The following is an 18,385-nucleotide window of genomic DNA, read 5'->3' on the forward strand; positions in this document are numbered from 1 at the left end:
ACTTAAAAATAAGAATAGAAAACACCACAGATTTTAGAAAGGAAATTTGTTACTGGGCCAGTCAGGAAAGAACGCATGTTTGGTAGTTGAAGCTTGTACAATAAGTATTTTCAAAAGAGATTTTTACAGGTATTTTTAAGCTTAGCAAAGAAAATTGGCAGGGTACCAGTCAACAGGATACACATCACATGATATTTTGGCTGGTAAACTGTTTTGCTAGGCAATTCTTGTTTTGTGCTGAGCAGAATACTGTGCTTAGCAGCTGCATTAAATTAACACCCAAATAATTCTGAACAAAAAAAATAAAAAAATTGAGATATGGTCGCTTTGCTTTCTCCAAGTTCGTTCTTATTACAAGCTTGTAAGCCTTTGTTTTCTGGGAGCGACAATTATGCACAAATCTTAATCAACTCTTTAAAAAATTTTTCAAACAAACCACAAAGGGAAACTGACTAGGTGCATTATAATAAACCGTTTTCAAAGTTGGACAACGAAATTGACTGGAGCGGGGTTTGAACCTGCGACCTCTGGATTGCCGTTCCGGTGCTCTACCAACTGAGCTATCCTGCCCTATGTTGACAGTTCCGTAATACTAATATCTTTGTTCAATGGATGCTAGGAGCACCAATAATGCACACATTTTAATCAACTCTTAAAAAAAAAAAAGTAACTCCAAATGAAACTGCCCAAGTGTTTTTTATATTTTTTTTATGGGTCTGATTGTGAATGGTTACAAAAAATACTGACTGTGCCAGGGTGGGGTTTCCCCAGGGGTAGGAGGGGGTTCCCAGGGTTCCAGACGGGTAGTAACAAAGGGTTTTTGATAAGGAATGGGGGGGGGGGGAGTAGGAACTGCACTCAGAGGCACTCAATGACACAGCAATGAACATAACTTAATTTGCAATTGAACCAAAATCTGCCAAAATTTTCAGACATTTGAGACGTGTGATGGTATGATAAGCAAGATAAAACTAATTTGGTTAAGCAACTATTACACGTTGCCTATAATTCAATTTAGGGTTTCACCCACTCACAATTTTGAATTGATTCCCCAATGAAAAGGCCTTTTTGCCGTAGTTAACACAGACATGCGATAAAAATGCTTTACTTCAATAACATATCTTATTTTGGGGAGAAAAGGCAAAACCGAAGACTGAGGTATAGTAAATGAAAACAGTAGTTATGCACTTTCACTCAAATTCATAAACCCATGTACCTGAGACAGTGAATACCCATTCCCTAAAACGTACCTGTTTAAAACTGGCCAAGCACATATTTATTCCCTTATTAGTATTTTAATAACAGGGTAAAAAAAAAGTATCAATACTTATTGGAAAATGCCTTTCCCACTGTTAAAGAAGTTCACAAATTGAGTTTCAGGAGAGTTACACAAAGCTTCAGCTCAAGTGATCGATCTTGCAGCTTTTTCCTAAATCCATTTACATCCTCTAGGAAATACCATCATTTAGCACAGTGCAAAGAACGGGATATACCCCTTGCTTGAAATTCCCAGTGGGATTTGGCCATCACTAGAACAATTTTTTTTGGGGGGGGGGGTTTGCCTACACAAATTTCCGACACACTTTGGCCACCTCAGTACAAAAAGAAAAACTTTTCTTGGTCTGGAAATGAGGTTGGGGTTAGGGTGGGGGCATTGTGGAGGGGGGTTCCCGGGAAGTCATGGCTGATAATGGCGTAAGAGAATGCTATTTTTGGTTCGCCAGTCATGGTTGCTAGACTCCCATGCCGGGTTGTTTCCTTCCTCTTTGCCCTATCCGTAAATAATCTGATTCATATCCCCGGGACCAGACTAAAAGGTGGAGTCAATTTTTGTTACATTTTTTTTTTGTTCAAGGGTGGTTGCTTGTTCTTGAAGCGATGGCTGTTGTGACAGGTTTATCACCCCAGCCAGTCGTTCCTAGTGGCACATCTATGGGAGGTTTTAGTTTTTTTGCATGGAAAGAGAATGGGTCAAAAATCTTGTCTGAATTAAAAGAAGAAAGTTAGTCATGCAGGGGTTTTTACATGTTTGTCCAGTCTTGACCGTTTCCTGATTCTAGCTCACATTTATTTTTCTCATGGGCCTTATGCACGAGTTGGCCATTTTTGTCGAGTTCCCTGAATGTATTTCATTAATTGTTAACTGTTGAATGGGATGGCGCCAGACTATTTATGCAGGCATACTGCAGCCTTATTTTGCTGTCATTTTTTTTTAATCTGGCTTTAAACATTAGGAAATGTTTAACTACACATTTTAAAATATTCATTGAAGCAGACTGCAATTAATTAGTAATTAATTTGCTTTCATTTTTCTTCGCAAGTTCCAAAAATTAAAATTTTACCTCACTTTCAATTCAATATGGCCGACTCGCGCATAGGCCCATGGGCGCCAGCCTGGTGTTATCTTTGTATTTTCTCTACTGACTGACTGGCTGTCAATTGTGACTTCGCAGTACACTGGTTGTGAACGGCTGAAGAGAGCCGGGCAGAGCTATCTCATAGGTTTACCCCATAATGAGCTACATGTAAATCCGGCCCATTTTCCAGACCAGACGCATAAAAGATTACCACTAAATAGCCATTCTGACTCACTTGAAAAGAAGTCTGTGCACTCTGGGACCAGCTCTTCTAAGCCTTCCTTGTCTTGTTGATTGCATTTATATACCAAAATGGTTTTGTAAATATATTCTCAAGCAAAATGTGCATTAACTTAGTACATTCATTGGTATCGTTCGAGGGAATAAAGTGAAATGCAATGGACGCCAAAACTGCAAAAGCACCCTTAACAAAGCTATAAAAAAAAAAAACCATTATCTGAATGGTTAACATAGCAACATTAATTCGTCACTGGTCGTTTAGCGCCTTCTTCTGTATAATTTGGCAGATTTTTTAAAACAAAAACTGTCTTGCTATGTGGCCTGCTGGGATATGGAATATTTTGTTATGGAAGTCCAACCGCAACCACCTTCTGAGCGCGAATTTCCTCTTCAGAAGTTCATGAACCTGAAAGGCTTGTACCTGTGCAGTATGTTGCAAGTCTCAGGGTTAGACAGGTTTATATTTTAAGGATTAAGTGTCTTCGTTTGAGTCATGAAGGTGAGGCTGAGCATCTGAACGAAGCCCAGTTTATTGAGGATGTGAATGATTAGCGGACGGAAGGTTAACGGAGGGTTGAAAAAATATATAAATGAGCTGAATGACGACAGCCGTGATATGACATCAGTTTGGGGAAAATTATGTTTTAATTTGCAGAGTCGAAACGTTTACTTACGATGTTCTAGTGTGCTGAAGTTGATCCATATACAATTTGACAGAAATATGAAAAGAACTTGCTATGGTTGAAAGGTCGAAAGGGCAAAGTCCACACTTGACCTGGAATTTGACCTTCCTGACCTGCATGACAAGGGATTTTTACAATACCTTCTACACTTCTGGCAAGTTTGAAAAGGTGGAATAAAACTGAAGTAGGTTTCTTCATGCGACGTTCTTTCAAGGAAGTGGGTTGGGCAAAGGGGGACGAGTTATAATTACTTTTAAAGGGGGCACGATACTACTAATAGTTGACGCTACTGGAGTCGTACTCGACTCGAGACGTTGTGACTAATTATGTTATCTAATGCTTGCGATTCATCTCAGCCATCCAGCCCGATCCTGGGCAGCACGAACAGCCTGATCATGTTTGAGGTCGATGGCGTTAAGGTCGTCTATGATCTGTGAGAGGTAGGTATGACGAGGCTTCCTCCCTGTTGGAAGGGCTCTGATGGTTGGTATTGGGGGTTCAGGAAGACAGCAAGAGGCACCTCTGGTCTCCGCAGTGCATGATGGGCATCAATTATTAAAGAGAGTTGCACTGAGATATATGACAAGGGACCATTTTACTATCGATAATCAACAAGAGATTGTTTCAGTCTAGTGTCTCCTGCCACGCCCCCCCCCCCCCACCCGACAACAAACACTATGCTGGTTACACTTAGAAGGATATGTGTACAAGAAGTGCAGATTTCTTCCATGTAGATGCTGGAAGTTGGGAATTTAGTTACTTTCATTTTCATGCCTTGGGCTGACTTGGCAAAAATCTCTCCATATACCCCTTCCCCTTTCACGTCCCAAGAGACGTGGTACTACGGCTAAGTTCCGGTCTGTCCAGAGTTTTTTTGCCGACCCCCTAACACATATGATTCACCTTGAGTCCGGTTTCTTGTGAAAAAAACATCTGTTGTTTTTCCTTCTTCTTCTTTTATTTTGTTTTTGATCAAGTTGTTAACTAAATTTTACGCCATGCAAAGTCCGTGTCAGATGTGCATTTTTTTTTGGGGGGGGGGTCCGGAAATTCCGGGGGAGGGGAGTAAGTATGGTTCCAATCAGACTGATCGCAGATGTCAGTTCATTTGGAAGGGACGAGACTTCTCATTGTGGCGTGATGATTGGATCATCACTGGCTGGGACAGTGAAGAGATACATGTACCATAGATGGGCTTTTTCCAAAAAGGTTGGCTTTCGAGTTGGGGGTTGGGGAGGGGGAGGGGGGGGGGGGGGCTGGACACCTTTTTACCTATGGGGGCACTGTTCAAACAGGAAACTTTTTGACAATAGGTAAAGAAGTGCACTAGTGGAAAAAAAGTGCGATTGCGAACAATGGCATTTGTGAAAAAAAGGGCAATCATTTTGCAAAATCAATTTTTCATCCCGTTACCCATTTCAACCGTCCCGGTTTTGCTCTATCAGCATTCTGATTTTGCTTTTAAAATCTCCAATCCCGTTGCAATCTGCCACTCCCAACCCCTCCCCCCCCCCACCCCCTGGTTACGCTACTGGTACTGGCATACATGTAAGCTTGGGAAGACCTGCAATGGACTGGCGTCCTATATTCTCCAGAGATTAACCCCATCCAGATAAACCACTGGCTTGAGAGAAAATTGAGTTTTTACTTTACTACAAAGTTTTCAAGATTTAGCTTCCAAGGCTTGCAACAGTTCAGCCAGTCGGGTGTCCACTTGTTGCTTGCAGGTCTTAACTCTCACCAAGAGTCAAAAGACGAAAAATTTCTCCAAGACAATTTTGGCAACAACAACCGAAACCACAAATTGCAAGAATACGCTCAGTTGAGATCCTTTTTCACATTGAAAAACAACTCTTTGGGGGGAAGTTTTCCTAAATTTGATTGCCTTCGGAAATTGGAAGTTAATACCTAATAATCCCCATGTAGCCTCGTGGCTTAAACTTGGCGACCGTATGATTGTGATTCAACAAATTTCTTTACTTTATTCAATCACTGTTTTCCCCTTATCTTTGAGTGTGGGTAATGTGGCTGTTGGGCATGAGAGTATCTTGTTGGATACTTGTTGAGGGATATTTATTGCACAGTTTGTAAAATTATTTGAAAATGCCGATTGTTCGCCAAAAAAAATTAGTCTGGTGCCTGAGGTATCACTTAGTCATAGGATGGGCCTCTGCCAAAGCTCAAAGTGAACTATTCTGGCAGGCAACCCTTCGATCATTCATCCCAGAAATGGCCCGAAGAAAAACCAAAAAATTAAGGATGTGAATAAGCACGAATGTGAAATGTCACTTTTGATAACATACCGGTAATGAACAGACAAGAATGTATAACATTTCTTTTCGTCTAAAAATAGCCCAGCTGTTACGCACGTTACTAGACATGAATGTTTCCTCATTGACAAACGAGTGAAAATGCAGGTACTTGTGGAAAAAAAAGTTAAAAACAATTGTGTGAACAAAATTTGCACGCGTGAAGTTTTCAAATTTGAAAAAAAGTTTTGAAAAAAAAACAAAACATTTTTCTGGTCAATTCCAGAATATAGTATCCTTTGTATGTAGGCTTTATATAGTCCTTATCACCCCCAAATTAAACAAAAATGTGTTTATTTGTGGTCAAATTAAAATATATGAAAAGGGTTGTCCACAATGTCCTTTTCGATTTTGCAGATCCAATATAGACTGTTCTCAACTTGTTTTCAGTTTGGTAAACAAAGTTTAAAGGAAGACACCGTGAAAAACAAAAAAAACAAAAAGGACAAACTATAGAAACTGGCCCATTTTAGAAAATCTGCCTTCGAGAAGATGCAAGAACATTTTCCACTGAACAAACCGTTTAAACAATTTTGGTTAAAAAAAACTCAACACCTCAAGCGAGAATTGTATAAAAACCTGAATTTATTAAGTTCCTTTTCCTACACTCCTGTTGATCAGAATCTGATTTCCTGTGAGCGATGATTCACCGTTTTTATAATACCCTAGTCGCGGTTCCGACCACGTCGCCACTCGCGGGGGACGAAAGACGAGAAAATCTGCCACGCACGCGGACATGTTTTCTTTTCCCTTAGAAACTCCTATTGCTGATACGTGAACTTAAGAGTTTAAAAATTCACGTATATGTAGTTAGCCAGCGTCCAAATACTTGTAATAAATGTCAGGTTAAATGCCGCGGGGGGCTTGGCAAGAAATTCCGCGATAATTGACACGATAATTAGCGGCTATTTTGACATCCCAATTTGGCCGTTCTGCGCTTCCCACGTGCAAAGACCAATTTTGGATTGGGGTACGGACTAGTGGGGTTTGAAGTAACTCCATAGGCTTTTCAAATGTCAACGACCAAGGCCAAAAGTTATCCAAACACTCTGCAGCTTGGCCCAAAAATACTTGCCTCATTTTGGCTAATTTTGATTTCTGTAGATTTTTTTTATCTTTTAAAAACATAATTCCTGACCTATGGTACCTCATCGTTGGAATTTTCATGGATACTTTTGAACAAGAAATGTAAAGTTTTTGAAGGAGTTTCAGTTCCTTTTTTGCAAACGTTGTCCTTTGATCACCTTGACCTGTTTCACAATTGTGAGTCATCTTAAGTGTATAATTTTTTTCTGAGGTTTTCAAAGACATTCAGACTTTAGCTCTTGGGTCTAAGTCTTGGAAGGCGTTTCTTGGTTTGTTTGCTTGTTTGTTGGTTGATTTCTTTGTTTTGTTTTGTTTTTCGTCCAAAATTGCTCTTGGCATCGAGTCTCGGATAAACATTTTTGATAAACTATTGGGCGACGTGGAATTCAGCCGATGAAAACATTTCATTAGCACGTGCATTTTAATTGGTTGCTATGTGTTACCATTCAGCACTCCAGACTCAAGAACCATTTTAGTCTTACGAAAATAAGTCTGGGATGGAGATAAGGAGATTTCAGAAGTTCCTGGATGTCCACGCCAATCTTGAGATGAATATAAAATTGTATGGCACTTTCCATCGTATTAACAATCTCAAAGCGCTTTACAATTATTCCCCCGTTCATCAGGCCACGAGACCACACGGCAGCCGATATCAGCGCTCAATCGGTCCTCTACCCTCACAGGTACCCATTCATACTCCTGGGTGGAGAGAGGCAACTGTAGTTAAGTGTCTTGCCTAAGGGCACAAACACCATGCTCCTGGCAGGGTTCGAACCCACGCACCATTGTACATGGGTTAGATACCATAACCACTGGACCATGGCATTCATGATAGATGTCTTTACTTGCTGCCTCATAATAGTTTTTTTTTTAACTCTTTGACTGTAGAATTAATTGCCTTAGTAAAAATAACGCACCACTCAAATCAACACATAGGCTTGTCTTCTCCAATGAGTGCCAGTTTACAGCCGATAGACACAAGCATACCATACTCAAAGACTTACGTTTACCTAGGCATACAGTGTACGTAAGTTATTGCATAAACTTAGCACAAGTAAAATCTTCGGAATGACTGCTTACAAATGCCAGCGAAGGATGTGACTTTTGAGTCACTCATAAAGCAGAAACGAAATTGGTGACACTGACGCTCTCTAAACGAGATCGAATCTTGACATCTTGATTAAAATTGTCCAAAACATTTGAAAACTTTCAGGTTTTTTTGAGTGGCGTGGGCGAGAAGAGGAAGCACGCCTTCTCTGGGTATGAATTAAGTTAGCATCAGGGGAATTTTAGTGACATGAGGAAATTTGATCAAAACAAGTTCAACGTGAGTGATTTGGCAAACGGGAAATGGATTGATAGCAACGTGGATTATATTAAGGTACATGATTGATGATGCAGTAATAAGATAAATTAATGTTTGGCAAGAGTTGCTAAAATTTCACAGTACTTTGAACTTGGGTCAAATGTACATTGTACATTGCAAGTCTTTGGGATAGTAATTTGTACTTGGCATTTGTTGGAGACCCAATTTAGTTCAACAGAGAACTTCACGAAGAAAATGAAGACTAAATTGGACAAAGATGTTGGTACTTATCAACGGAACGTCTCACTCCAGTGTTGTGCCAAAGTAAAATAAGTAGCGTCTGTTACAAGCCAATATGGCCCATCAGGCCAGTGTTTACGTATCTCCGGTTTCCCTGGCATGACACAGTTGAGATTAATTCTATTCCTCCTGGATGGGATACCATTCCATCGCAGGTTACTCCCCAGCTAACGCCAGTACCCATTTACACTCCTGGGTGGAGAGAGGTTAGTGGGGGCGAAGTGGCTTGCCCAAGGACACAATACATGGCCAGCAGCTGGATTCGAACCCCTGACCCTCTGATCACGAGTCACGAACTCAAACCACTAGGCCACGCTCCCCAAAAGATGTACAAAAAATGAAGGCAAATACAGTGGGGGAAATTGGTGCTGATGAAGTTCTTAACACCCCTGCCAAAAAAACCACCAACATTTCACTTCTAATACCCTGAAAATCACTTCTCTACACTCACTCATAGGATACCGAGAAAACCCATTTACGTACTTGTTGCTGACAAACTTGTGTCAGAACAATCACGACAGCCAAAGCACATAAATCAGTTGAAATGGGTTTGCTTGTTTCCCTAACACACTTAGTTTATAGCTGTGTACAAAGCAGGTATGAATGTTGAACGAAGCATGCAAAACTGAGAGAGTTTGCAAAACTAGTGTCGACAAACATAAACATGCATAAATTCATTCATGCCAACTTTGCCAACGACTTCATGCATTAAATTATGAGGCTGGTTTAGTATGAGAAACAGTATATGAATTTCACTTCAAAGGAAACTTAAAAAACTTTTTAAAAATCAACACAATACTGGTTTAAAAATAACTAAAGGGCAGACTTCATCCTGACAAATTTATCGGAAAACTCGTGCAGTGAAATCTGGAAACAGTGAGAAAACCAAACGGCAAATCAAACTTTGACAATCCTGCAGCAAAACTTGTATACTTTTCCAGCTTATTGAAAAATGGTCTGGTGCCTTTTCAAAATCCATGCTATCATCATCTGGTTTTCGGGGAAACCAGACTAAGATGGCCGTTGTGTGGAAACACCAATTCTTGGAACCACTGCACACTGCTCCACACGTAACTCTGTCAAAACTAACCTTAAGCAAAGCTGAACGTCAGTGTTGCAGGCAAAAAAAAAAAAAAAATAAACAAATCAAGAACCAAATCAATGCAATGCGAAAGTGAAAACCAAGGCCAGACATTTTTCACAAAATAATCCCAAACGGCAAACAGAGTATTAACACACAGGTACATGTAGAAGAGTTAGAGAAGAACTCAAAATCCATGCAGAAAAGAGAAAGAAGATCTCGGAAGCCCTGGACAACCAGACTTGTCGGAGACTGTTAGCAGAAAAGAAAATCAACTCAAATCAGCTGGAGGAAAAGGTGCCAGAAATCAAAACCAAAGTAAGGTGCATAGTGACATCACGTCAATACACCAACCTGCCGACTCGGTGCTCTCGCCGCTTTTCCTGTCCGCTTCCGGCGACGAATTGACCTCCCCGTGCCCTTTGACCCCATCTGACCCTTTGACCCCGTGTTGACCTTTGTGCCGGGGTCGCTTTCTGAGGTTTTCCTCCAGCTGCGCGATCTGCATTTTGATGTCCGAGAGCTCGGCTTCGAGGGCCGACTCGCCGATGGACGAGCACGTGCTGACGCGACGGTCCGTACGATCCTCTGAATAAAAGCAATTTCCTTTTTGCTGTTAGTTACATGTATGTACGGTAAATGTGTATGTCAGAGATGAGCTACTGACAACATGACAAGCACATTGTTAACACATTAATCTGAATGATTTCCATGCAAAAATTGCATATTTGTTAAAGATCATAAGCACTACTGGATTTGGGTATTTTAGTTGTTTGCAAAACAGAACAATTCAACAGATACATGTACGTTACTACGAGGAATATTACATGGGTGATTCTATGTCTGAGAAACAACATGAATTCATGTGTCGGTAAGCATGAAAATTTACTAAAAGCGTGGCTCTGACGCATTGCAGAAATGCGTAACAGGCAAAGCTTCACTGGCGACAAGCAAGCAATTTTATAGAACATGATGCAGCCCTCCACTGGTAGTCGGTCTTATGCTGCTTTGTCAGAAATTTGCAAAGTTACATTGCGCACTGACATCTTCTTGATGTTACCAGCTACCCAAGGAACTCCCCCACCTGTTTACACCCAGAGTGGCTACAAAGAGTGCCACCTAACCTTCCCCACCTCTCCCCTCCCCCTACCCCCCCCCCCTTAAACAAACCCTGGATAAAAGCTACTCCAAACCCCCTGAATCCACTCTCGCCGTACCATCTGGAAAGTCTTAAACCTACCGGAACATCAGCGATTAATGATGTAACATCCTGCACTGCTTCAAGCTAACCCGAGTTCAACCCTTTGACCTTACAAGCCCACCTTCGCTGCAAACAGTCTCACGTGTACGCGTATGTGCCTTCACATGACCAAATTTGGCCAGAAAGTACACACACGTGTTCGCAATGCGCAGCACGTAGGGGAGCTTCACAATGAGTCAACGGAACTTGTCATGTTTCCGACCGAATCCCACTGAGGGTTAAGACTCACGTGAGGGCATGCGACGGTAGACTGAATGTTGTTCCAAACGCGGCGCTAAACCATCATTCTTGGTTTCGGAACATTACCTTCAAAAAATCAGCTTTAACTTCAGGCCACAATGACAAATCCCAATCACATTTTCTCTCTGACTTTGATAAAAAAAAAAAGAAACTACTATACATGTACATGTAATTCAAAAAAAATTCCCAGCCCAAAATTTTTACTGGAGCGGGATTTGAACCTGTGACCTTCGGATTGCCGTTCCGGTGCTCTACCAACTGAGCTATCCAGCCTTATGTTGGCAGTTCCCAATTTTTTCAATGTGTTTTTTTGGGGGAAGGGGGGGGGGGCCTGACTAGCGCCCCTAGAACAAAATGGGGAACCACCAACAAAGAGCTGGATAGCTCAGTTGGTAGAGCACCGGAACGGTAATCTGAAGGTCGCAGGTTCAAACTCCACTCCAGGTTTTTGTTCAACTTTGTAAAAAATTATTGTAATGCACCAAGTTAGTTTCCCTTTGTGGTTTATTTGAATATTCATTGCCCTTTTTTGGGGTAACCTTTCCATATCCTCCAAAATCAGGTGGTGAGACTTTATTTGAAACAATTTAAGTCGATTATTATGCAAAACTTCGCTAAGCTTTTCCTAAGGAAAGTCTGAAAATATACTCATGCTTTACTGTGCACAAGCACAATGCGGCCAAAGAACTTGGGTATATTGTAAGTACGATAATAGAGTATACACAGTGTAGTGAGTGCTTTGACTGACGTTATACCTACCCGGTTTTTCTCCTGAGATCTCGGCAATCTGTTCGTCCATGTTCACAATCTCCTCCTGCACGGCCAGGAGATTGACGTCGTCCAACTTGAGCTGCTCGGCCAGGAACGAGTTCCGCTGTTCCAGCCTGTTGACTCTCTCCTGGGGGATGGGAGGGCTGGAGCTCACCCCGGGAGCAAAGACCTCGTCCTCATTGCTGGCAACTCGCTGCGAGCTTGGACGTTCTCCCTGTGGCACGGCGTTGAGAGTGTGCGCCGCTGCCCCCGGAGGTGCAGACTGAGTTCTAAATATCGGTTCCCCAGCTCGGGCGATCCGTGCATCCCCGTTGTCGTAAACGGGCTCAACGATGACCGGCGTGGCGTGAGCAATGACGTAAAGATCACCAGAGTCGCGCTCGGTAGACTCATTTGTTGTCGGACTGGAAGGAGTAGGTGGGGTGGCATCATCCCGGAAGTTCGGAGGCAAGGCCTGGGCGTGGTCAAAAACAGGCGTGGTGATTTCCTCCGTCTTGAGAGGTGGGAAGTTCTTCTTCTTCTTCTCCTTTTTCTCCCACTCCTTGTATTTCTTGGAGAACTCCTTCGAGGCCCCTTCCAGTTTGAGTTTGCCGCCCTGCTTGGCGAAGACCGTGATGTTCTCTGTGGCGTAGATGGCCTCTGTTGGTGGGGAGATCTTGCGGCCGGCGGAGGCGTCCGGCGATTTGCTCCTCTGTCCGACGTCTCTAGTCTTGCTCTTGTCTCTTTCCTTTTCCTTGGAAGTACCCCTGGAGAAGACATCAACAAGGACATCACACTTCTGCTACCCTTTTTTTTTAATATACTCAACACAAATAATATAAAAATTTTAATTTCAGACACTGTAGCTGGAGTTTTGTTTGGAAACATGCTCTGCATATTTACTTGCTAAGCAAAAATCTCATCTCAAGATATTTTACCGGAACTTTGTTCTGTGCTTAGCAGTTTTAGGTATTGACCCTAACATCCTAAGAGCTCTTTGGGGGTCAAGTACCAAATACCACAGAATACTACAGGTCTTGTGCACACTTGAATGGAAAGAAATGCATACTACAGGTTACCACTGAGTATTATTTTGTCGATTGAGGAGAGGTTTGGGTAAACCACCACTTTCTGTGCTTGGTCCATATTTCCAGGAACGTTGACTTACTTGTTGCCCTTGGCCGCCTTCTTGCCTTCTTTAGCCCCCTTCTGCTTCTGTTTGGGCTCTGTCCTGGGGCTGTTGGGGCTCATGGCTCCCCCGCCGCCCTTCTGGTTCCTCAGCTTGTCCCACTCGGCGAGCTTCTTGTAGAAGTCCTCCGTCAGGCCTCGTTGGAGCTCGGCTTCCAGATCGCTGGTGGGCAGCGTGCCGGCCTCGGAGGAGCAACTGTCCATGGAAGACTGTTTGGCCTTCTCCAAAGGTGAGGTTCCTGTAGGAGTGGGGGTGGGGTAGGAGTGGGTGTGGGAAATATATGGCTATGTCTGAGTTACTTGGCTACGGATACCAATTACACATGCATCTATGGAAGCGGATGCAGCCACTTCTCACTGACACGTGCATTGCTGCTAGCCGTAGCCTTGCAATTGGGCTGCAGCTTTAAGACAAAACGTTTCCCTCCTTATTTCAAACTAAAACTTTATAAGATTAAAAAACTTCTGAGTAAGTGTTTGATATCTTTAAGGTGAGCCCTGTGATTTGCTCCAGAAAAGCGTTACCTTTCTGCTTACAGAAAGTTTCTGCTTAGATGGGCTAAATTTCATCAAGCTGCTACAAAGGTAAACAAAACTGCTTAGCAAATTTATGTGCTAAGTATGAATCTGCTGAGAACCAGTCACAATCCATATACACTGCATGACATTTTGGCTGGTAACCCATTTTTGCTAAGAATTTTTTTTTTCTGTGCTCAGCAGATTTATGTGGTTCCCAGCTCCGTGGAACTGGACCCAGTATTTGTGAAAGTAACTGTTGAGATTGTGTATCAGCAGCCACTGAGGTTACCAACAACCAAATGTCAGTGAGAACATAACCTGTTTCCAAACCATGGCTCCATTCCCAGTTCAACTTCAGACTTTGGCTCCATAATGTTTGGTTCCGAATATGAAACTGGCTCAATGTAGCTTCATATTTTTGTTGTAAACAACAAAACAACATCAGGTTGTCTGATAAGAGGCTAAAACATCATTCGGTTCCAATAGTAAAGTATTAAAATGATTTTGGAGCTGCAGAGGAAGGCGAAGCTGGATGCAAAGCCAAGATTTGGATAAAGGCCGAGTTCGTACCTGTCGCACCGTGCCTCTGTTTTTTCTTGTCCCATTTCTCCATTTTCTTGGCAAAGTCCTCGGACAGGTTGGCCTGGAGGCTCTCGTAGATGGCCAGTGGGCTCTGGGCTTCGGTGGACGACGACTGGGGTGGGGGACCCCTCTCTGTAAAGGGTGGGGGAGGGAGAGAAAAAGAATGTGGGTGAAAGTTTTGACTATCGGCAGTGATGACAGCTTGGTGTATCATGGACGATACAAACACTGAAATGAAAACAGTGAACAACAATCCTACAGATCAATGTGTGTCCAAATTTGCTGTGCATGTATACTCGCAGTGGCCCCCAATAATGGGGAAAGCACTGTACCAACTGTTGTACAAAACAACCCCTCCGTTACTGTCAGTGTTGAAGTCGAGTCCATCACAAGTCCATCATAAGTCATCACAAGTCCATCACAAGTCCATCACAAGTCCATCACAAGTCCATCACAAGTCCATCACAAGTGCATCACAAGTCCATCACAAGTGCATCACAAGTGCATCACAAGTCCGTCACAAGTCCGTCACAAGTCCATCACAAGTCCATCACAAGTCCATCACAAGTCCATCACAAGTCCTCCAGTCCCAAGTCAAGTCACAAGCTATTTCCAACAAACTGTGACAATCACTGTCCTTCCCCTGTAACTTGTGAATGGACTTGTGAAAGGACTTGTGCTTTACTTGTGATGGACTTGTGATGGACTCAACTACATGTACAACATTGATCAAAGTTACTCTGAACAATACGCTGGTGCAATGCTTCCGACATTACTGGCGACCACTGAGAGTGTAAAGCAACACTGTGCAGTACGGCAATGACACAATAATTATTGAGTCAAAATTATAGCTGTTGGGTACATGTACAAGGAAACTGCGAGAAAATGTACCCCAAAGTTCTGCCCCGTCCCGGCAAAACAGGCACAGCATCCCGCAGGAAGAAAATCATCAACAGCTAAACCGTAAAACCGCAGATAACCACAAGTCGAGGGAAATAACAAATTTGGGTGAAAAAACTCATCCGACAAATCGGCGAATCCCAACTTGTTTGCGAGACAATGAAGGACAGCCAAACAACAAGAACATAATAGTTCTCCACAAGAGGAAAGACTTCCAGAACGTGCAGTTGGCGTCAGTGACTCACGCATTGGTTTGATACCAGGTGCAGATGTGTTGAGGGGCCTCTTTCCGGGGATGCTGCTTTCCACCCGCAAAAAAAAAAATGTGGTCAGTAAAGAACTAAAAGATTGACATTGAGATCTTGAGTAACTTTGGCATTCAAGGGGCTAAAATAATTTCCTTCTGAAATCCCAAATAAAAAAAATCAGAAAATAATCTCTTGACATGTCATTAATTTGGGGGTGACTAATTTTTTCAGGAAGACAGCAGGAAGAACACGAAAGATCTTGAGTTGCTACGGAGAAAAACAACAAAACGGCAGATCTGATTTGGGTTCAACCAACTGATTCAACCCACTGGGTCCCATATGTCCAAAACTGCCCAGTCTACGCCATCGATTATTAAATCGGGGGAGTTTCAGCCGTGAAAAAAAATAAAAGCCTTATGGCCTTACTGAGGTGACCTCAAGCTTCACTTTGGAGGATATATGTGAGAGTTTTAAGGGGACTGAAGCGCCATCTGCAACATACAGCCGACATTTGAATAAACTTTAACATTATTCCTTTACAGAGTATTTAAATGATTTTTATAAATCATTATGTGGACAAAATGTTGGGCAATGGTCATTTACATGTATTTAATATTGGTCAACGCTTGTTTCTTTCTGCACGTAAAGAATAAGTAACGCTTAAAAAGTACAGTTTGAAATATTGCCAAACAAACCAAGTTGGTCTTTCATTTTGTTCACCACACATCTTGAGCACACTGACAGAAGAATTAACAACAGGAAGATGGCTATCACTCATCAAGCATGCAACATCTTGAACGACGATGCTTCTAAGAATTCTATAAAGGGGTCGCTTCTACACGTAGATAAGCCTTCTCAACAACTGGAGACATCATCAAATCCCGGACCCTGAAAACAAGGGTTGTGCTTAGTAAAGCACATCCACTAAGATGATTGATGGAACCTACATCCAGCAAAACCAAAAAACTGACAGCGAAAAACCGCAAAGCCACAAACAGTCCCTCAAGCAATTCTTGAAAGCTTTTTTGCAAATGTTGCAGTCCAGTTTACATCTGCCAACTCACGAATGAGACCTAATGACATCTCAACAGTTGGGCTTTTGGAGAGTGCACATGTATGGATTATCTGCTATTCGAAACAGAGTAACATGTACATGTAAACCAAAAAACTGACAGCAAAAAAAACACAACGCCACAAACTGTCCCTGAAGCAATTTCTCAAAGGTTTTTCGCAAATGTGCCAGCCTGGTCTACATCTGACAACTCCTGAATGAGACCTAATGACATCTCAACACTTGGGCTTTTGGAGAGTGCACATGTATGGATTATCTGTAATTCGAAACAGAGTAACATGTACATGTACATGTAAACCCACACGCGGTGGTACTGTCTATCGGCACCGCCTCATCAAATCGCCCACACAAGGCGGCCGCTGAAAGGAGGAGGGTCTCCGTAAGGACTTATACGTTTCTCTCAGAGGGAATGAGAAAAACAGTGTTACTGATGCGTTTGTGCTGTCACTGCAAATAGAGCCATTTCACCCTGCATCCATACATGTCTAGTTCCCTTGTACCATGGTATGATACCAATGCAGGCATGATATTATGTCACAGGCACCAGACTATTTTGGGGGCCTGTTGCAGAGTATGGGGTTTTGGGTCAGACATACCAGCTCAACAACATGCTCCCGAGAGTTTTGAAAACAAGGTGGGACCAATTTTATGGCGCTGATTTTTGACCCTTTTCGGGCGTGCAGGCATTTCGGTGAAATTTCAGCTGATTTTATGGTGTACTTTGGGAATTAAAATAACTGCATTGAACACTAGTGCTAGCAAACAAAAAACACTCACATATGTATGACCATGATGACAGGGTATTTTTCTTTGAAAGCATGCATGGTTTCCTCAAATTTTTTCTGGTTAAAAATGATTCATGAATAGGCGGCAGCAGTATAATTCTATGAATCTCAGATTCATTAACTTGCATTAAGTCACGTTGCTTTTTTCACTGATGCACCTTGTATCCTACCTAAGAAATTAAAACAAAATAATGTCAGCTGATAGGATGAAACTAAACATACACATTTTGAGAAAACTTTTGTCAAATCTTCCAAGTGTTAATAAGGCCTGATTCTAGTAGTGGGAGAAAGCGGAGATTTCAAAATCCGGATATACTAATTTTTTTTTTACCGAATAAGGGTTATCCGATTTCACCGGAACTTCCTGTCTTGCAAAACCAAACAAACTTTAGGAGACAGGGTCAAGACTAACCTTTCTCTCGTTTGGGGTCGCCCTTCTTGACCTCTAACCTCCTGACCTTTCCTCCGGCCAGCGTGTCCTCCGGTGGGGAGCCGTCGGTCGGGGAGCTGGGCTCCTCGGAGCTGCGTAGGAGGCTCTCGTCCATGGAGACGGTCCCCTTGGTCTTGCTGATGTCGCCGATGTGTTTCCTGGTGACCGCATGTTTGACTTTCTCCCAACCGACTGATGAAAGGGGAAAATGAACCAAGAGTTGTCTCAGTTTTTGTAATAAATCTTGATGCTAATTAAATCTAAACAATTCAACAACAACAAACAAACAAAACCCCAAACATACACTTTAAACACATTTGTTATTAAACATGAATCCTTTTACGCGCAAAGTTGGATTTGAAATATTCATTCTAAAAAAAATAGGCAAGCAATAGGCCCCCTATGTCTGCTTGATTTCTTTGTATATTTTTCACTTTCCCTACTGAATTTAATAAATTTTGTAGACAAATTGTAAGTCTTAAATTGTCAAAAGACACTCAATACATCAGCTGATTTCTTTATTATACCGGTACCTAGCCGGATTTGATTGTTTCTAGAGTAAAAAATCTTATAATTGTAACAACAGCATCCCCTGCCGTAACCATCAAACAAAACCCTTGAAGATAATACCGACCATAATTTGACCCCATACAACTGTCAAGAACTGTGTCTGTCCTTTCTGTACTGATGATAAATGTCTTGGAATGTTTGGCATCAGTTCACTAATGCTGGAAAACTCCGACAATGTTCATCACGTCTGAACAGGCAAATACCATCACATTCACCATACACATGTACTTCTTAGATATATATAAGTCTGACTGGCGAGACACTGTGACTCGAACAACGACCAACAAAATGACACGTGTACAAAAAAAAAAAGTCGAACAGTTCATCTTGTTTGTCTCCATCTACTCTTGAAAGACTGTTCTCTTTTTCTTCTTTTTCTTTTTGCTCATTAAATCCAATCTTTAATTGATTTTCAACAAATAACGGCCGGTACACGAATTAAAGCCATTGACACTGTGACTCAAAAAACGACCAACAA

At 42.1% G+C, this 18,385-nt stretch overlaps 1 protein-coding gene across 3 annotated transcripts in view; it reads right to left on the reverse strand.

The window, feature by feature from the left end:
- LOC119732232 (microtubule-associated protein futsch-like) overlaps nt 1–18,385 on the reverse strand; it is a 79,516-nt gene that overhangs the window by 9,164 nt on the left and 51,967 nt on the right. For 2 of the 3 annotated variants that reach the window (XM_038205672.1, XM_038205671.1), the window contains exons 4-8: nt 17,320–17,529; nt 13,891–14,034; nt 12,782–13,040; nt 11,623–12,380; nt 9,717–9,950 (exon numbers count right to left, since the gene is read on the reverse strand). In XM_038205672.1, the coding sequence (XP_038061600.1) occupies nt 9,717–9,950; nt 11,623–12,380; nt 12,782–13,040; nt 13,891–14,034; nt 17,320–17,529 (1,605 nt within the window). The remainder of the gene's footprint in view (nt 1–9,716; nt 9,951–11,622; nt 12,381–12,781; nt 13,041–13,890; nt 14,035–17,319; nt 17,530–18,385) is intronic. The other variant, XM_038205673.1, reaches the window with a different exon arrangement.

This window comes from Patiria miniata, unplaced genomic scaffold (assembly GCF_015706575.1).
Source record: "Patiria miniata isolate m_02_andy unplaced genomic scaffold, ASM1570657v1 HiC_scaffold_24, whole genome shotgun sequence".
Classification (NCBI taxonomy): Eukaryota; Metazoa; Echinodermata; class Asteroidea; order Valvatida; family Asterinidae; genus Patiria; species Patiria miniata.